Source organism: Schistocerca nitens, chromosome 12, assembly GCF_023898315.1.
Source record: "Schistocerca nitens isolate TAMUIC-IGC-003100 chromosome 12, iqSchNite1.1, whole genome shotgun sequence".
Taxonomy (NCBI): domain Eukaryota; kingdom Metazoa; phylum Arthropoda; class Insecta; order Orthoptera; family Acrididae; genus Schistocerca; species Schistocerca nitens.
Window position 1 is genome coordinate 109,408,527 of NC_064625.1, and position 19,734 is coordinate 109,428,260.

The 19,734-nt window shown below is 40.9% G+C and overlaps 1 protein-coding gene across 1 annotated transcript in view; it reads right to left on the reverse strand.

Annotated features, from left to right (window-relative positions):
• Positions 1 to 19,734, reverse strand: part of LOC126214937 (uncharacterized) — a 212,629-nt gene that overhangs the window by 136,149 nt on the left and 56,746 nt on the right. Inside the window, exon 3 of the mRNA XM_049941575.1 lies at positions 3,786 to 6,308. Coding sequence (XP_049797532.1) covers positions 3,786 to 6,308 — 2,523 coding nt within the window. The remainder of the gene's footprint in view (positions 1 to 3,785; positions 6,309 to 19,734) is intronic.

Sequence of the window (19,734 nt, forward strand, 5' to 3'; positions counted from 1 at the left end):
CTGCCCTACCTTCCTATTCATAACGAATCCTACACCTGTTATACCATTTTCTGCTGCTGTTGATATTACCCAATACTCATCTGACCAGAACTCCTTGTCTTCCTTCCACTTCACTTCACTGACCCCTACTATATCTAGATTGAGCCTTTGCATTTCCGTTTTCAGATTTTCTAGTTTCCCTACCACGTTCAAGTTTCTGACATTCCACGCCCCGACTCATAGAACGTTATCCTTTCGTTGATTATTCAATCTTTTTCTCATGATAACCTCCCCCTTGGCAGTCCCCTCCCGGAGATCCGAATGGGGGACTATTCCGAAATCTTTTGCCAATGGAGAGATCATCATGACACTTCTTCAATTACAGGCCACATGTCCTGTGGATACACGTTACGTGTTTTTAATGCAGTGGTTTCCATTGCATTCTGCATCCTCATGTCGTTGGTCATTGCTGATTCTCCCGCCTTTAGGGGCAATTTCCCACCCCTAGGACAAGAGAGTGCCCTGAACCTCTATCCGCTCCTCCGCCCTCTTTGACAAGGCCGTTGGCAGAATGAGGCTGACTTCTTACGCCGGAAGTCTTCGGCCGCCAATGCTGATTATTTATCAAAATTTAGGCAGTGGCGGGGATCGAACCAGGGACCGAAGACGTTTTGATTATGAATCAAAGACGCTACCCCTAGACCACGGGTCATCCCAATCGATGCGCAAGTCGCCGAAGTGGCATCAAATCAAAAGACTTGCACCTGGCAAACGGTCTACCCGACGGGAGGCCGTAGTCACACGACATTTATTTATTTTCTAACTTCTTACATTCCTGCTTAGTCATTTTGCATTTCCTGTCAATCTAAGTTTTTAGACTTTTATATTCACTTTCACCTGCTACACTTGCTGCATTTTTATATTTTCTCCTTTCATCGATTAAAAGCAACATCTTTGTTATCCAAGGATTTCTACTAGGTCTCATCATTTTACCTATGTGATCCTATATTTCATCTCTCAAAGCTATCCATTCGGCTTCTACTGTATTCTCCTTTCCCCTCTTCTAGTCAATCATTGCCTAATCTACAATTCATAACCAATAAAATGTTGTCTTAGTCCACATCTGTCCCTGGAAGTGTCTTACAGTTTAAAATCTGGTCCAAAATCTCTGTCTTCCTATTATACAGGGTGTTACAAAAAGGTACGGCCAAACTTTCAGGAAACATTCCTCACACACAAAGAAAGAAAATATGTTATGTGGACATGTGTCCAGCAAAGCTTACTTTCCATGTTAGAGCTCATTTTATTACTTCTCTTCAAATCACCTTAATCATGGAATGGAAACACACAGCAACAGAACGTACCAGCCTGATTTCAAACACTTTGTTACAGGAAATGTTCAATATGTCCTCCGTTAGCGAGGATGCATGCATCCACCCTCCGTCGCATGGAATCCCTGATGCGCTGATGCAGCCCTGGAGAATGGCGTATTGTATCCCAGCCGTCCACAATACGAGCACGAAGAGTCTCTACATTTGGTACTGGGGTTGCGTAGACAAGAGCTTTCAAATGCCCCCATAAATGAAAGTCAAGAGGGTTGAGGTCAGGAGAGTGTGGAGGCCACGGAATTGGTCCACCTCTAACAATCCATTGGTCACCGAATCTGTTGTTGAGAAGCGTACGAACACTTCGACTGAAATGTGCGGGAGCTCTATCGTACATGAACCACATGTTGTGTCGTACTTGTAAAGGCACACGTTCTAGCAGCACAGGTAGAGTATCCCGTATGAAATCATGATAACGTGCTCCATTAAGCGTAGGTGGAAGAACATGGGGACCAATCGAGACATCACCAACAATGCCTGGCCAAACGTTCACAGAAAATCTGTGTTGATGACGTGATTGTACAATTGCGTGCAGATTCTTGTCAGCCCACACATGTTAATTGTGAAAATTTACAATTTGATCATGTTGGAATGAAGCCTTGTCCGTAAAGAGAACATTTGCACTGAAATGAGGATTGACACATTGTTGGATGAACCATTAGCAGAAGTGTACCCGTGGATGCCAATCAGCTGCTGATAGTGCCTGCACACGCTGTACATGGTACGAAAACAACTGGTTCTCCCGTAGCACTCTCCATACTGTGACGTGGTCAACGTTACCTTGTACAGCAGCAACTTCTCTGATGCTGACATTAGGGTTATCATCAACTCCCCAGTCGCGAGTCATAGGCTGGAATGTTCCGTGCTCCCTAAGACGCCGATCAATTGCTTCGAACATCTTCCTGTTGGGACACCTTCGTTCTGGAAATCTGTCTCGATACAAAACGTACCGCGCCACAGCTATTGCCCCGTGCTAATCCGTACATCAAATGGGCATCTGCCAACTCCACATTTGTAAACATTGCACTGACTGCAAAACCACATTCGTGATGAACACTAACCTGTTGATGCTACGTACTGATGTGCTTGATGCTAGTACTGTAGAGCAATGAGTCGCATGTCAACACAAGCACCGAAGTCAACATTACCTTCCTTCAATTGGGCCAACTGGCGGTGAATCGAGGAAGTACAGTACATACTGACGAAACTAAAATGAGCTCTAACATGGAAATTAAGCGTTTCCGGACACATGTCCACATAACATCTTTTCTTTATTTGTGTGTGAGGAATGTTTCCTGAAAGTTTGGCCGTACCTTTTTGTAACACCCTGTATACTCTATCTGAAACCTTCCGCCATCCCCAGGTCTCTTCCAGGTATACACCCTTCTTTCATGATTCGTAAACCAAGTGTTAGCGATGATTAAATTATGCTCGGTGGCTTCCTCTTTCATTCCTTTCCCACTCGGTGGCTTCCTCTTTCATTCCTTTCCCACAGCCCATATTCACCTACTATTTTATCTTGTCTTCCTTTTTCCTACTGTTGAACCCCAGTCCTAAATCACAATTAAATTTTTGTGTCCCTTTACTACCTGAATAATTTCTTTTATCTTTTGCTCATCTGAGCTGTCATCCACATCATCAATATTTACCACATTGGAATCCATGTCAATGTTCCTCTTACCAGTTGCATTCCTTCAATCTCTACATCAGCTTTGGAGCTACTTGGCACATAAACTTGTACTATTGTGATGGATGTGGTCATTGTGTATATCTTGGATATGATAATGCATTCACTATGCTGTTCATATAGCTTACCTGCATTCCTATTTTCTTATTCATTATTAAACCTATCCCTATTTGATTATGCATTTATAACCCTGTATTCAGCTGTTCTGAAGTTTTGTTCCTCCTGCCTCTATTAGTTCCCACTACATCTAACTCAAATCTATTCATTTCCTTTTGTAAATTTTCTAACCTACCTGCCCAATTAAGGGACGTAACATTCGATGCTCTGATCTGTAGAATGTCAGTTTTGTTTCTCCTGATGACGAAACACAGAAGTAGTTGCCTAGTGATCTGAGAGAGACAGAAAATTGGGGAACAAGGCAGGAAGGATTAATTAACTAATAAGATAACAACACAAAGGAGGTTAGCAGACACAAAATGCAAGGTGAGGTGTGAATATAGCCTAAATGGGAGAGGTGAGTGAGAGAACTGGGAAGGTAGGAAAGTAAGTGAAGGGAAGTGAAAAAAGATGGGGGTGGGGGATTGAGTTGTAATATGGCAGTGGTAGGTAGAGATTTACCATTCAAATTTTATGTACTACAATTACGGCAGGGTTGGCAGTTTAAGAATCAGGACACATCATTTCACTGGTTTATTTAAATGTATTATCATGCTTATCTACATAAACATACTTACTAATTCAACATCGCTGTCTCCTTCGTCGACATCTATGACATCTGTAAATATAGCAGACTCCTTCCGGGCCACTGGATTCGCATTCTTGGGACTTCCTTCGCACTTGCCAGCATTATCGTCCACATCTTCAATGTTTACCACATCAGATTCTGCATCACTATTTCTCTTACCGGTTGCATTCCTTCTATTGAGAACGTCCTTTTGCTCATCTGAACTGTCATCCACATCATCAATATTTACCACATTGGATTCCATATCACTGTTCCTCTTACTAGTTGCATTCCTTTTACTGATAACATCCTTTTGCTCATCTAAACTGTCATCCACATCGTCAATATTTACCACAGTGGAAGCTACATCATTGTTCCTCTTACCAGTTGGATTCCTTTTACTGAGAACTTCTTTTCGTTCATTTTCATTACCGTCTATAATCACCACAGCAGAACCCCTCTCTTTCTTCTTATCAGCATTTGCAGTCGTTTTACTGCGTTTCACTGTGCATTCATTTGTACTGCCTTCTGCATCGTCAATATCCACCAGGTTAGAAGCTGAATCTCTCTTCTTACCAGCAGTTGTTTTACTGTGGTTTACTGAGCTTTCATTTACATTACTTTCTGCATCGTCAATATCCACCAAATCAGAAGCTGAATCTCTCTTCTTACCAGCATCTGTTTTACTGGATTTTACTGTGCTTTCATTTGAATTATCTTGCACATCGTCAATATCCACAAGGTCAGAAGCTGAATCTCTCTTCTTAGCCACAGTTGTTTTACCGCATTTTACTGTGCTTTCATTTGCATCAACTTCTGCATCATCTATATCCACCAGATTGGAGGTTGAATCTCTCTTGTTACCAGCAGCTCTTTTACTACGTTTTACTGTGCTTTCATTTGCATTACCTTCTGTATCGTCAGTATCGATCACGTCAGAGGCTGAATCTCTCTTCTTACCTGCAATTGTTTTACTGAGTTTTACTGTGCTTTCATTTGCTTTATCTCCTGCATCATCAATATTTACCAGATCAGGTGTTGCATCCTTCCTCCTACTGGCAGTTTCATTTGTTTTACTGCGTTTTACTGTGTGTCCATCAGCATTATCTTCTACAGTGTCAATATTTACCAGATCAGAGGCTGCTTCTCTTTTCCTAGTAGGAGTCACATTTGTTTTACTGCCTTTTACTGTTCGCTCACTCGCTTTAATTTCTGGGTTAACATTTTTTACTGGGCCAGAAGTTGCATCCCTCTTTCTGTCTGGAGACGCATTTGTTTTACTGCCTTCAACAGCGCACTCATCTGAATTATCCTCTACATCATCAATATTTGCCAGATCAGAATCTGTTTCTCTCCTCTTGGCTGCAGTTGCATTTGCTTTACTGCCTTTACCTGTGCACTCATTTGAATTTTCATCTGCATCATCAATATTTACAAGATCAGAATCTGCTTCTCTCTTCTCATCTGCATTTGCAATATCTTCATCATCACCAACACCATCACCATTTACATCAGAATCCACATCTGTGCTCCATCCGGCAGGCAGAACCATTTTTAAAGGAACTACCTTTTTCGTCGCTCTAATTTTAAAAACTATACGAGATTGTCTGTTGGCAGTCACATTCGTGCCTGTGTTTGCGTCGTTTTGCTCGTACGTGTCAGTATCTGAATCCTCATCGTGCAACCCATGTCCTTCGTCGACACTTGTCTCAACTGTTTGTCCCTCATTTACCTTATCACACACATCTTTCTGCTCCTCCGTACTGATGTCTATTTCATTAATATGTTCTACATTTGTGTTCGCTTCTGGTTCTCGGTCATCCTCCACGTCTGCATCTGTGCGGATCTCATTCGGCTCATCTCCTCCAATATCTATCAGATCGTGACTTTCCGACATGCACCCGTCTTCTTCCACTGGTACGTCATTTTGTAGGTTACCGTCCCCCTCCAGTAAGACCACATTGTTTGCTGTGCAGTTCACCACTTCGGAAGACTGCTTTGAAACTTGCTTACTCTTCTCTCTCACACTACTATTCGGCATCTGGTTGTGATCCTCTAATGTGAGTAGCACATTTTCTTCAGCACAGACACCTTCAGAAACGAGACCTGAAGTGGTTGCACTTCTCTCCAAGCCACTGTGATCTGCCACTGTCTCGAGTTCCACTGTGTCCAGAAAGTCACAAACACTGTCTCCCAAGTGACAAATGTACTCTGGCCCATCAGCAGACTGATCTAACACAATGCTACTTACTGACTTACAGGTGTCCTCCAACATAATAATATCATCTGTTGTGGAACTATTTCCTTCGGGAAGACAACCCGACCTGCGGACATTTTGCTGCGAAACGGAGACGTTTCGAGCCTCGTCAGTCTCCTCACAGACAGTGCTCTCGTCTGAGGCGGTAGCCTGTACTTCTGAATTAGTGTATTGTTTAGATCGACATCTAAAGCAAGGGGAACCAACAGTTGATGTCCATTCCATGTTCTCAGAGACATTTACAGCCTCTCTCTGCTGACTGGATGTGCCAGGATCCTGCAAAAGAAGATTTAATGTCAGTTTTTAACATAATTGTGAATAAAGTGAAACTGAATCACTAAATGTAAAATCTTATTAGGAAGCATCCCCTTCAAATCTTTGACAGTACTTGACATTCCATTCCCTAGGTGGATCTTCTTCGGAAGATTTCTGGTGTCCCTGTCTGGCTGAAATCTGCCATAAATGTCACATTTTTAAAATAATGTTTTCCCTTTCCTCATTCTGAAGTTTGGACAAATTGCATGAATATAGCCTTTTATAACTGAATGCGACACTGGTCTTAGAAAGAGTTCAGCCAACTGGGGAGAGCCACAAGAGTCCTGAAGAAACAGAGGGGCTGAAACATTGAGTATTGATTAACTAGTTTTAAGAGGGTCATGATGTGGCAAAACAACCCAGAAGATTTTTGCTTCAATGACAGTGGTCACAAATGCATGCAAACTCACATGAAACGGAATTACGCTCATAATTTATATAGAAACAGGCTCACAGCTGACAGACATAATCTACACAAACTTAATAGGATCTGATTTACCCAAGTGGCCAAAATAAACCATCAACTTGAAGAGAGTCAACTTCTCAGCCAAGATCACATCTGTAAAACTTTAAAAACGAACGATTTTAGTAAACAGAGTTAACATCATGTGATCTATGAATAGTGTACGTAAAATGTAAAACACATTACATTATGAAAACTAGCATACCTGTCATTAATATAATACATACACTCCTGGAAATGCAAAAAAGAACACACCGGTGTGTCAGACCCACCATACTTGCTCCGGACACTGCGAGAGGGCTGTACAAGCAATGATCACACGCACGGCACAGCGGACACACCAGGAACCGCGGTGTTGGCCGTCGAATGGCGCTAGCTGCGCAGCATTTGTGCACCGCCGCCGTCAGTGTCAGCCAGTTTGCCGTGGCATACGGAGCTCCATCGCAGTCTTTAACACTGGTAGCATGCCGCGACAGCGTGGACGTGAACCGTATGCGTAGTTGACGGACTTTGAGCGAGGGCGTATAGTGGGCATGCGGGAGGCCGGGTGGACGTACCGCCGAATTGCTCAACACGTGGAGCGTGAGGTCTCCACAGTACATCGATGTTGTCGCCAGTGGTCGGCGGAAGGTGCACGTGCCCGTCGACCTGGGACCGGACCGCAGCGACGCACGGATGCACGCCAAGACCGTAGGATCCTACGCAGTGCCGTAGGGGACCGCACCGCCACTTCCCAGCAAATTAGGGACACTGTTGCTCCTGGGGTATCAGCGAGGACCATTCGCAACCGTCTCCATGAAGCTGGGCTACAGTCCCGCACACCGTTAGGCCGTCTTCCGCTCACGCCCCAACATCGTGCAGCCCGCCTCCAGTGGTGTCGCGACAGGCGTGAATGGAGGGACGAATGGAGACGTGTCGTCTTCAGCGATGAGAGTCGCTTCTGCCTTGGTGCCAATGATGGTCGTATGCGTGTTTGGCGCCGTGCAGGTGAGCGCCACAATCAGGACTGCATACGACCGAGGCACACAGGGCCAACACCCGGCATCATGGTGTGGGGAGCGATCTCCTACACTGGCCGTACACCACTGGTGATCGTCGAGGGGACACTGAATAGTGCACGGTACATCCAAACCGTCATCGAACCCATCGTTCTACCATTCCTAGACCGGCAAGGGAACTTGCTGTTCCAACAGGACAATGCACGTCCGCATGTATCCCGCGCCACCCAACGTGCTCTAGAAGGTGTAAGTCAACTACCCTGGCCAGCAAGATCTCCGGATCAGTCCCCCATTGAGCATGTTTGGGACTGGATGAAGCGTCGTCTCACGCGGTCTGCACGTTCAGCACGAACGCTGGTCCAACTGAGGCGCCAGGTGGAAATGGCATGGCAAGCCGTTCCACAGGACTACATCCAGCATCTCTACGATCATCTCCATGGGAGAATAGCAGCCTGCATTGCCGCGAAAGGTGGATATACACTGTACTAGTGCCGACATTGTGCATGCTCTGTTGCCTGTGTCTATGTGCCTGTGGTTCTGTCAGTGTGATCATGTGATTTATCTGACCCCAGGAATGTGTCAATAAAGTTTCCCCTTCCTGGGACAATGAATTCACGGTGTTCTTATTTCAATTTCCAGGAGTGTAGATTGAATTATTATTACACATACCTCAGTACAGGTTTATATATTTGGCGTACTTGTGCTCTAAATGTACACTGTACCTTAATTAACTGGACAGTTCATGTAAGATGCACTGGCATGTCACATTTAAAACCAGTATATAAAATATGTTCATAGTTAAAAGCAGTATTCACAAAGCATTTTGCCAGGTGCATCCCTCCCATATTATAGATCACGAAGTACATCACTGATGCAAGAGCGCCGCTAAACTGACACACAGCAAAAGTCACTAGAGAACACGTTGACATTTAGTACTGCTAGATGCTAGTTGTGTGTGAATATTATTGTAAATTGCAAATATAAATTTAATAAAAATTTGGTAACTGGTATACAGTTATATTTTATTTTGTGGCAGGTAGAAGCTAAAATATTTTCTAAAAGCAGGAGGAGATGCGTAGCTGTATAGAGGTAAAATAATTAGGTGAATAAGTAAACATCTCGTTAAGATTACAACCCAAGTTGTATTTCAGTGTCCAATCTTTCTACAAAATCAGATATAAGACAAAATAATCACACAGTAACATTTATTGAAAATATGGCTGGACAGCGGAAAACTAGTTGACAACACGACTGCACAGAATAGAGTCCCATGTATAGCTTACTACATAGGTGACAAAGAGTCAATCCTTCATTAAGTGATTTCAGCATTATGTCCACAGCACATTCTTCAAACACAACACAGGAGGTCATCTGCACAACAACACACGCTAGATACACCGCACGATACATAGCCCAAGGTCTACATATTATTTTGGACCCTCAACAACCATTACAAATGGAAAACTCAAAAATCTCAAAACCAAAATAACAGTATTATGAAAAGGAAAGTTGCTACACACCATACAGCAGAGATGCTGAGTCCAGTTGCCAGAGACTGCAGTCATGTGTGTGTGTGTGTGTGTGTGTGTGTGTGTGTGTGTGTGTGTGTGAGTGAGTGGTGTCTACCTGCAACTCAGCATCTCACTATATGGTAAGCGGCAACTTTCCTTTTCATAATATTGTTACATTCCATCCTGGATTTTCCGTTGTTTGATCAAAACCAAAACAGTAATATGGCAGTGGTGCCGAAAAAGATCCATAAAATTGGGTTATAGGCATAAGTATGACATGGATATAAGCATGGACAAATCTATGAAGTAGGTAAATAGAGGTCATAGCAAAATAAATAGCCCATTCATGATCCAGCTTAAGACACGTGAAACAGCATAACGTTCAGCTCTGAGGTAATGTGAAATGCTAAGTAATCAACCTGACTCATAGTTCATGGTCTTCATGTGGTGAGACTTTAAATAAATCTACCCATTAAATAGGACAAAGCAAAATGATTGTTCTACGCATAAGCCAGCTTTACATTTGATGTCATCTCACAGCTTAACATCATGCTGCATCACCTGTCTTAAGCGTATCATGAATGGGCTATTTACATATTTTGCCACGACCTCTATGTACCTACATTGTAGATTTGTCTGCACTTATATCCATGAACAATATACAATCTAATTACACCTCATACTTATGATTATATCCCTACTTTATCTAAATCGTTTAGTGAATTTTCTTTGTTGTTGCTGTCATATTACTATTTTCATTTTGAGATTTTAATGTTTTGCCTTGTAACAGTTGCTGAGAGTCCAAAATCATACATAGGCCTTGAGCTGCATATTATGTGGTATATCTAGCAGGTGTTGCTGCACAGATGAGCATCTGTGACTTGTTTGCTACGGCAGGTGTGTTTTGGGGATGGTGATGTTAAAGTCACTTACTGAAGGATTGTCTCTTCATCTCCCATGTAATAAGCTACATATGGGGCTCTATACTTCCCAATCTCATCATCAATTAGTTTCCCGCAGTGCAACCACATTGTCAATAAATGTTACTGTGTGATTATTTTGTCTCATATCTGACGTTGTAGTAAGGTAGGACTCTGAAATATGAGTTAGGTTGTAATCTTAATGACATGTTGTCTTTTTTGACTTACTGTTTTACCTCCACGCGATTATGTACCACCTTCTGTTTTTAGAAAATACTTTTGCTTCTACCCGCTACTGAAAAAAATTATAATTGTATACCAGTTACCACATTTTTATTAAATTTATATATTTATATTTGTTTTTTATGACGACATGAATATGCAAGTGACCTCTAGTGGCACTAAATGTCAATATGTTCCCTAGTGACTTCTGCTGCGTGTCAGTTCAGCGGGGCTCTTGCATCAGTGATGTAACCGTGATGTGTAATACGGGACAGATGTGCTTGGCAAAAAATTCTGTACATACTGTTTTTAGCTTTGAACATATTGTATACACTGGTTTTAAATTTGACATGCCAACGCATCTTACATCAATCGTCCAGTTAATTAAGATGTGGAGTATATTTAGAGCATAAACAGGCCATTGTAAAAACCTGTACAGAGGCATGTGCAATAATAACTCAATTCTTGTATTATATTAATGACATTTATGATAGTTTTCATAAAGTAATATGTTTTACACTTCACATCCACTATTCACGCCCACTCTGCTAACCAAAATCAGTCATTGGGGATTAAAAAAAAGCTGAATATTTATAGATCACTCCTTATTACTTGATATGAGAATCCAACAAAACAAACAAATTGAATCATTCATTCATTCCTCTGTAATGTTCCACAGAACTCATCATGAAAGGTAACCTCTGCAGATGTGATAAGAGCCTCTTGCTCACCAACAAATAAGGAGCACAGATTAAAACCAAAATGAACACTATTTTAGTATTTGAGTCTCACTATAACATTATGGAGCGTTACTAGTTTGCAGAGTATAAATTTAATGTGCTAAAATAATCATATATGCTGATACTTTGGAAAAAGCTATTCCTCCTCAGTTATATTAAACAGGTCCCATTTATCTCCTACTGCTAGATCAACACATACTTCCCTGGTAATGCTGATATATACTGGATCTTGTGCAGTTCAACTGGAATTGATTTTTATTACAAGCAACAAAATGAGAGATTTATAAGCTCTATAATTACTAAGTCTGTTTTCAAGATTAGAATGACAGAGCCTTCTAAGAAAGTAAGTTCCTGAGGGTAAATGTAGACAGCCAAAACTCTCATGTGAACTACTGCAATAACTTATAATCTGGTATATGTAAAGACAGCCAAAACTCTCATGTGAACTACTGCAATAACTTATAATCTGGTATATGTAAGTTAAAGATAATAGTTCTATACCTCAGTACTCTTACTTTAAGGTTAGTTCATTTTGGGTTCATGTTTGCTATTAGGTCTTACAAAGTGGTGGAACCTAACACACTACTGCCAGATTCACACAGAACAGCAAAAAAATGAAACTAGGAACATTGGTTCTTTCTGTTTCTTTTCTAATGTGTCCGATCAGAATATCAATGACACATTTTTCCAGAAATACAGGAAAATTTGTTTTCTTGGCATATCCTCTTTCATTCAGTTGAGATACCCAAGAAAATGTTATGTCTGCATTGCCATCAACTCCAGTACTTAATTATGTTTTGGTATTCCTCTTTACTGCATCTCATTTTGATTATTAATTTTACTATTCTTATTGTCTTTGTCACACGTGGCATTCAATCAACTATGTTAGTGTGAAAAGATGCCAAATTTAAAATAGGAATACATAAATTTATTGTCAAATGATATAAGATATGAGACAAATTTTCTCATGGTTAGCAGAACACTAACCTCTAGTAGTCATTATGTCAAAGGAGGTTTATTTTTACAATTCACTTCTGAGTAAACTGAAACTATCGGTCAGCACAAATTTTGAAAGGCAGCTTCAACAGTCACCCATCGTGATATGCACCAATAACTTGGACACGAAACATAAATTGAGCAATTCATTCACACATGTTCTGGAAATGCCATTTTGAAGGTGAAAATTCACAGATGTGCAACAAGGCAAGTTATGCAGTAACAGGTACAAGCAAGCACTGCAAAGGATGATGGCTGGCTGAATTTAAAACTGTTGGGCACAAAACGGCTTCATAAGATTGTGATACTGGTGAATGGGTAATACACTTGTTACAGAGTGGTATGCACTAAACAGGCTAAAAAAAAAAATCGAAATTACTTTTTTTGTCATTTCAAATGCTTTGCAGTTTTCTTTGTGAAATGAACTTTGTTTCATGCAAATCTGACGATTATCTTTTAAGATATTGACAATTTTACAACAATATGATTTTGTGCTGTCTCCGTGTGATTCAAGCATCTTCGATTTATACTTCGCAGGTTTCCCAGCCTGTAACTTAGGTGACAATTGAACATTGTTTTTCAATACAGATGAAGATATGTTCCTTTTGTTTACTTGGAAAAAATCTGGAGGAAAAGGACGTCTCACAAATTCTGAAATAGAAAAGTTGCAAACTTATTACAGCTTAGCCATAAGAAGGAAGCTATAAGAAGAGCTGTATTGGTAATTTTTTTCCATGAGGTACTGAGTGTGATGACCGACAACACAGGTTTTGCCCAAGCGGTCCTGTAGGTTGTGCAAATATAGAGGGGCATTATGTTCTTGTGAAAATTATAAGCATAAACACTCCTTACCACTAGCAGTTATGAACACAAAAAAAACCTCTATTTAAGGACCTTGCTAGTAAAGATCTACTCACGAAGTACCAACATAGTAAAACTCAAAATCTCAATGAAAGTTTGAACTCCATAATTTGGAATCTTCTACCCAAACTATGAAATTTTAAAATTTGGTGTATTAGATTCTGCTTTATGCTTTAATGATGGAATATTAAGAAAGACGGAAGTGCTGGAGAGACAAGGAGTCAGTGCAGGTGTAAGCACAAGATTGTCATTACAAAAAATCAATTTTTCAAGACTTTGTAATTCAGACATAGCTACATTCAGTTGCACAAAAGAGGTGAGAAAACAAAGAAAAAGCAGGAATTTTAAGAAGAGAAGATGCCTACAATAAAGATGATGCTGAATAGGTACAAGAAAATAGTAACTGTAACAGCTGTTACAAAAACTTGTAAATAATACAAATAAAATTTTAAATCAGTTTTGTCAAAACTACATTTTTTGTCCTATGGGTTTACCAGGACTGTGTGTCACAGAAACTTGAAATTTTCTGCAGATGTTGCAAGAAAAGAAAAAATGCACATTTGGCTTTGTAAGGGTATTTCTTTTGATTCAGGCTAAAAAAGAAGATTCATTTTTTTAACTATACTATCTTCTTTCCAAGTTTCAAGGTTCTATCTTCACTAGTTTGTCACTTACATTTACTAATTTGTTCAGAAGCTGTACCTAAATACCTTGAAAATTTACATTGTGTTGGCATAGTGGAAATGGCATGCACCCATCTCCCCCTCAAAATGGAAAATAAAGGCCATATTACAACAGCCACAGCAATAAAAAATGTTACAGCCAAGTTCCAATAGTTCTAGTCATACCACTGTCCCATAGGAATAACATGATAGAAGGCGGTAACAAGGCTGTTTGATTTGGAAACTAAACAGATGAGACAGTCACTAAAAAACACATTAAATACTCCATTCAATGAAAGTGTGGAGGAGTTCTGATGCCAAACAAAATGTCAGCAGCTATTGTACCATTCTTTTGTCATTGTCTAAAATGAAGCTGAGTTCCTTGGCTGACCGTAGGCTTCTCTCCTATAAGCATACAACACACAGTATGTTAAGGCACAGTTCACTGTAAGTGTGAGACTGCCAACACATCATTCCAGTGGGGCTTACTGCTGCAAGAGATATGCACGCGTGTTGGGCACTGGGCAATACGAAGGTGAGTGAGTTTGAAAGGAAGTGCACTACGGAAAAATAGTTGGATTGACCGACTGCAGCTTGTTTGTTATTGGCCATTTCCAGCCATTCCTGTTCCCTCAGCGGACATCCACTTTGTCATCCTATGTGGTGTTTATGCCACATCACTGCCCATCTTTTATCACATTTTCCTGCTATATTTTGATGCACAGTATAGAAAGATTTTTCTACAGGAGGCTAACGAGTAGATCAGATCAAAGGGCAGACTCGTCAAGTCATGCACCAGATTGTCACCACATAGTGTGAGTATGGCCAGGTGAGTGGGAGCCACATCGTACTGGAACAGAGAGAGACGTGTGGTTTCACCTACAATGCTGGGCACCAAGAAATGAATCTCATATTCTTTATATTTACTGTTTAAATACTGATATACAGCTCCAGCTGTGCTGACGACATTACTTGCACTGAGAACTTGTTAATAATGATTCAATATCACTCGGTTCATCAGGAAATGATAATTACAAATTTTAGTTACTATCAGTGCTTATTGATCGAAACGATACACCAATCACTAGTGAACCGTGAGAGGGCAGGCGCTGAACTGCTATGATATCTCATTACTGGACAACAATCGGTTTCTAGAATTTGTAGATTTAGAGAAAACTTTTGACAATGTTTACTGGAATATCCCCTTTCAAATTCTGAAGGTGGCTGGGTTAAAGTACAGGGAGCGAAAGGCAATTTACAGTTTGTACAGAAACCAGTTATAAGAGTCGAGGGACATGAAAGGGAAGCAGTGGTTGGAGTAGGTATTAAAATCCATGGAGAAGAAATTAAAACTTTGAGGTTCGCCGATGACATTGTAATTCTGTCAAGAGACAGCAAAGGACTTGGAAGAGCAGTTGAACGGAATGGACAGTGTCTTGAAAGGAGGATATAAGATGAACATCAACAAAAGCAAAATAAGGATAAAGGAATGTAGTCGAGTTAACTCGGGTGATGCTGAGGGAATTAGGTTAGGAAATGAGACACTTAAAGTAGTAAAGGAGTTTCGCTATTTGGGGAGCAAAATAAGTGATGATGGTCGAAGTAGAGAGGATATAAAATGTAGACTGGCAATGGCAAGAAAAGAATTTATGAAGAAGAGACATTTGTTAACATCAAGTATAGATTAGAGTGTCAGGAAGTCATTTCTGAAAGTATTTGTATGGAGTGTAGTCATGTATGGAAGTGAAACATGGACGATAAGTAGTTTGGACAAGAAGAGAATAGAAGCTTTCGAAATGTGGTGCTACAGAAAAATGCTGAAGATTAGATGGGTAGATAACATAACTAATGAGGAGGTATTTAATAGAACTGGGGAGAAGAGGAGTTCGTGGCACAACTTGACTAGAAGAAGGGATCAATTGGTAGGACATGTTCTGAGGCATCAAGGGACCATCAATTTAGTATTGGAGGGCAGCGTGGAGGGTAAAAATCATAGAGGGAGACCCAGAGATGAATACACTAAGCAGATTCAGAAGGATGTAGGCTGCAGTATGTACTGGGAGATGAAGCAGCATGTAGCATAGACAGCTGCATCAAACCAGTCCTAGGACTGAAGACCACAACAACAACAGTACATGAATTTGTATTTAAAATCTGATCTCATTTAAAGACACAGCAGTTTGTTAAACAATTGTCTCAGATGACGTTCTTGTGCAATGTTGTGTTAATCTGAGGTGGTTTTCAAGGTGAAGAACTCATGACCAACGAAGAAGAAACCAAGCACGCCAATGGCCAGAGGACATCTTCAAAAGATGTGAGGTAAGCAAGTTGCCTCCAGTTGTGCTAGAGAAAGTGACTGCAGACATTTCTTGTTAAAGTCCACCACCATGTTTGTTAAGCCCGGCACCTCTTTAAGGTGGGAAGTTTCATTTACTGCAACTCACTATGCAGCTTATGGAGGTCAACTCAGTGTTTATTGTGAGTCTACCTTTTACCATCAACTGTAATATTCATTACACCTTTACACAACAGCCTGTAGGGGGAAATAAAGTTGAAGTGTCAGCTTTCTCTACCCAGCAGAAGGCTGCCTCTCTCTTCTGCCTGTGCAAGAAGTAGGTAGTGCCCTGCACCATCTGAACTATGCCATTTGCTGGAAAAATTTACTGAATAGCCTGCAAAGCACTAAAAGAGTCAGTGCAGACAAGAAACTTCCCTCCACTGAGAAAAGTCACATACTCCAGTGTCGTCTTGGTGCGCACTGCTCTGCACAGAACCCTGAGCAGTGGCCCAGTAGGTGGAGGTTGATCACAAAATATGAGAAGATAACAGAACCCCCGACACTGCTGCCTTGTTTCGATCCATCGTTAAAAACTAGCACATGATCCAAATACTCTGATAAAATGCCAGTAAAACCTTATTTTAGAACTGAAGGTGGCGTTGTGAGCTTGTTGTGCTCTGTCACATTCAAGTGGCACCTGCTCAATTCCTGTTTAAGAATTAGTACATTTGCTACACCAAGCTGTTCAAGATATTTCTTCGCACAGAAAGAAAAAGGCTTAGTTGTCCAACGACTGGTAAACCTATGTGGTATGGGTTGTTCGGCTCCAAAACCAACAAACAGTGTGGTCGGAGATAACTGCACTTTATACATCTTTTGCTTTCTGCAAAGTATAATAACAACAAACAATGAGTAATGTTATCCACACTAATAGTTATCAGAATTACCTCTAGTTTGCTTTATACACGTTCAGTTGAATAAAATGTAACACTGCTCTTATTTTGTGAACAGTTGTAGATATCAAAATGTGGTTTTCCGCAAATAGTAGTACACAGAAAAAATGTAATTATGTTAATGGAATGGTATACCTTTATTAGTTGCATTGAAAAACACTTGAAAATGCATGTATAGTGATGCAATGTTTGTTAACGTTGGCATTGAAGCTTTTCACGAAAGTATCTGAGAAATGTGATGAAATTAATGGACAAGGCAGCTGAAATAGGTTATGGCAGTGTATAGACACCATTAAATGGGACTCTCATGTTAGGCTACAGCATTGTATGCAGCAAGAAGAGAGGCCTGCACTACTAGGGTGAACCGTATTTCCTCTGGGGCCTACTTGCGAAGACTGGAACTTTAATAGTGGCAACTATTTATTTACAGCTCGTACAAAATAGATATGTGTTTTAAAGTTTTACTGACCTTCAGAGTAGTCACCAGCATTGACTATAACCCATGCCAGCGATGTGGAAGTCGTAGGTTACTCTTAGCAGTGCCAGTTGTGTTGATAGTTCGAGCGGCGCGGTCTATTGCCTGACGAATTTGTAGCAGTTCTCAAGCGAATGCCGTGAAGTGTTTCCTACAGTTTAAAAATAGTTGAACTTACGGGGGCTTAAGTCTGGGGAGTGCAGTAGGTGGTATAGCACAGCCCCATTAGTCAAACAAATCAGTAACAGTTTGCATTGTACATGCTTGAACATTGCCCTGCAAAATGATGGTCAGGTCCTGCATACCAACTGTCATCATTTCTGCCTCTGTGGCATTCATTTTTGGAACACAACCTATGACCAGCTTAGAGACAGAAGTGATGACACTTTCTGCAGGACCTGACCATCATTTTACAGGACAATGCTCAAGCACATACAGTGCAAGCTGTTACTGATTTGTTTGACTGATGGGGCTGCTAAGAGCTATACCACCTACTGCACTCCCCTGACTGAAGCCCTTGTGAGTTCAACTCGGTTTCTAAACTGAAGGAAACACTTAACAGCATTCACTTTAGAACTGCTACAAATTCGTTGGGCAATAGACCACGCCAGTCAAACTGTCAACACAAATGGCACTGCTAAAAGTATCCTACGGCTTCCACATCGCTGGCAATGGGTTATGCACAATGCTGGTGACTACTCTGAAGGTCAGTAAAACTTTGAAACACATATCTATTTCGTACGAGCTGTAAATAAATAGTTGCCACTATTAAAGTTCCAACCCTCATATTATGATACAGACACAGCGAGGAGTATGCTGAATCATATTATTTTTTCACTCTTTCCTTTTCTTATATGCACGCTATATGTAAACTGCATGGGTTGTAGACACCCACAAAGATACATTAATGAGTTGCTTTGTGGCAAGGATAATGTTTTGATACACTTGTATGAAACAAAAAAAGAAATACGCTCTTCAGTTTATTAATTCATGTGTCTTCACCTATGGTTTCAGAAAGTGGTAGCCTATGGACGTATACTTGGATTCGGCATGCCAGCACTGTTAAAAAATATGTATTTCAACTGTACATTAAAAGTGTCATAAAAGTTAGAAGAAAAGTAAAATTTGTTCGCACATTTAAGATGTCCACTCCAATCTGTTCACTGTTTCATTTGGCACGAAGATCCTGCATCAAGAAGTTTGGAGCAGAGAAGAAGAATTGACACAATACCTCGAGGAGCGATCCTGCATTGACATTGTCACAATCACGACTAAACAATGGAATTAATGTGAAGCAGTATGTAATACAAATTATGTTTATTGACCTTGAATGTATTGATATTGAAGGTCTGTTGATATTTGTATCAGTTAAAAGTTCACCCAGGATTGTGATTCATTAATTACCTTCAAACTTTCTTTCAGCTATTCTTTCCAATCAATTTTTCCAGTTATTCAATCAATTATTATTATTATCAATTTCCATTCCCCACATATACACTATGTGATCAAAAGCATTGGGACACCTTGCTGAAAATTACTTACAAGTTCGTGATGCCCTCCATCGGTAATGCTGGAATTCAATATGGTGTTGGCCCACCCTTAGCCTTTATGACAGCTTCCACTCCTGCGGGCATATGTACAATCAGGTGATGGAAGGTTTCTTGGAGAATGGCAGCCCATTCTTCACAGAGTGCTGCACTAAGGAGAGGTATCAATGTCAGTCGGTGAGGCCTGGCACGAAGTCGGCATCCAAAACATCCCAAAGGTGTTCTATTAGGATTCAGGTCAGGACTCTGTGCAGGCCAGTCCATTACAGAGATGATGTTATCGTGTAACCACTGCATCACAGGCCGTGCATTATGAACATGTGCTCAATCATTTTGAAAGATGCAATTGCCATCACTGAATTGCTCTTCAACAGTGGGAAGCAAGAAGGTGCTTAAAACATCAATGTAGGTCTGTGCTGTGGTAGGGCCACACAAAACAACAATGGGTGCAAGCCCCCTCCACAAGAAACATGACCACACCATAACACCACCGCCTCCGAATTTTACTGTTGGCACCACACACACTAGCAGATGACACGCACCGGGCATTCGCCATACCCACACCCTGCCATCGGATCGCCACATTGTGTACCGTGATTTGTCACTCCACGCAACGTTTTTCCATTGTTCAGTCGTCCAATGTTTACGCTCCTTACACCAAGCGAGGCGTCATTTGACATTTACTGGCATGATGTGCGGCTTATGAGCAGCCGTTCATCCCCAAAATTCAAGTTTTCTCATCTCCCGCCTAACTGTCATAA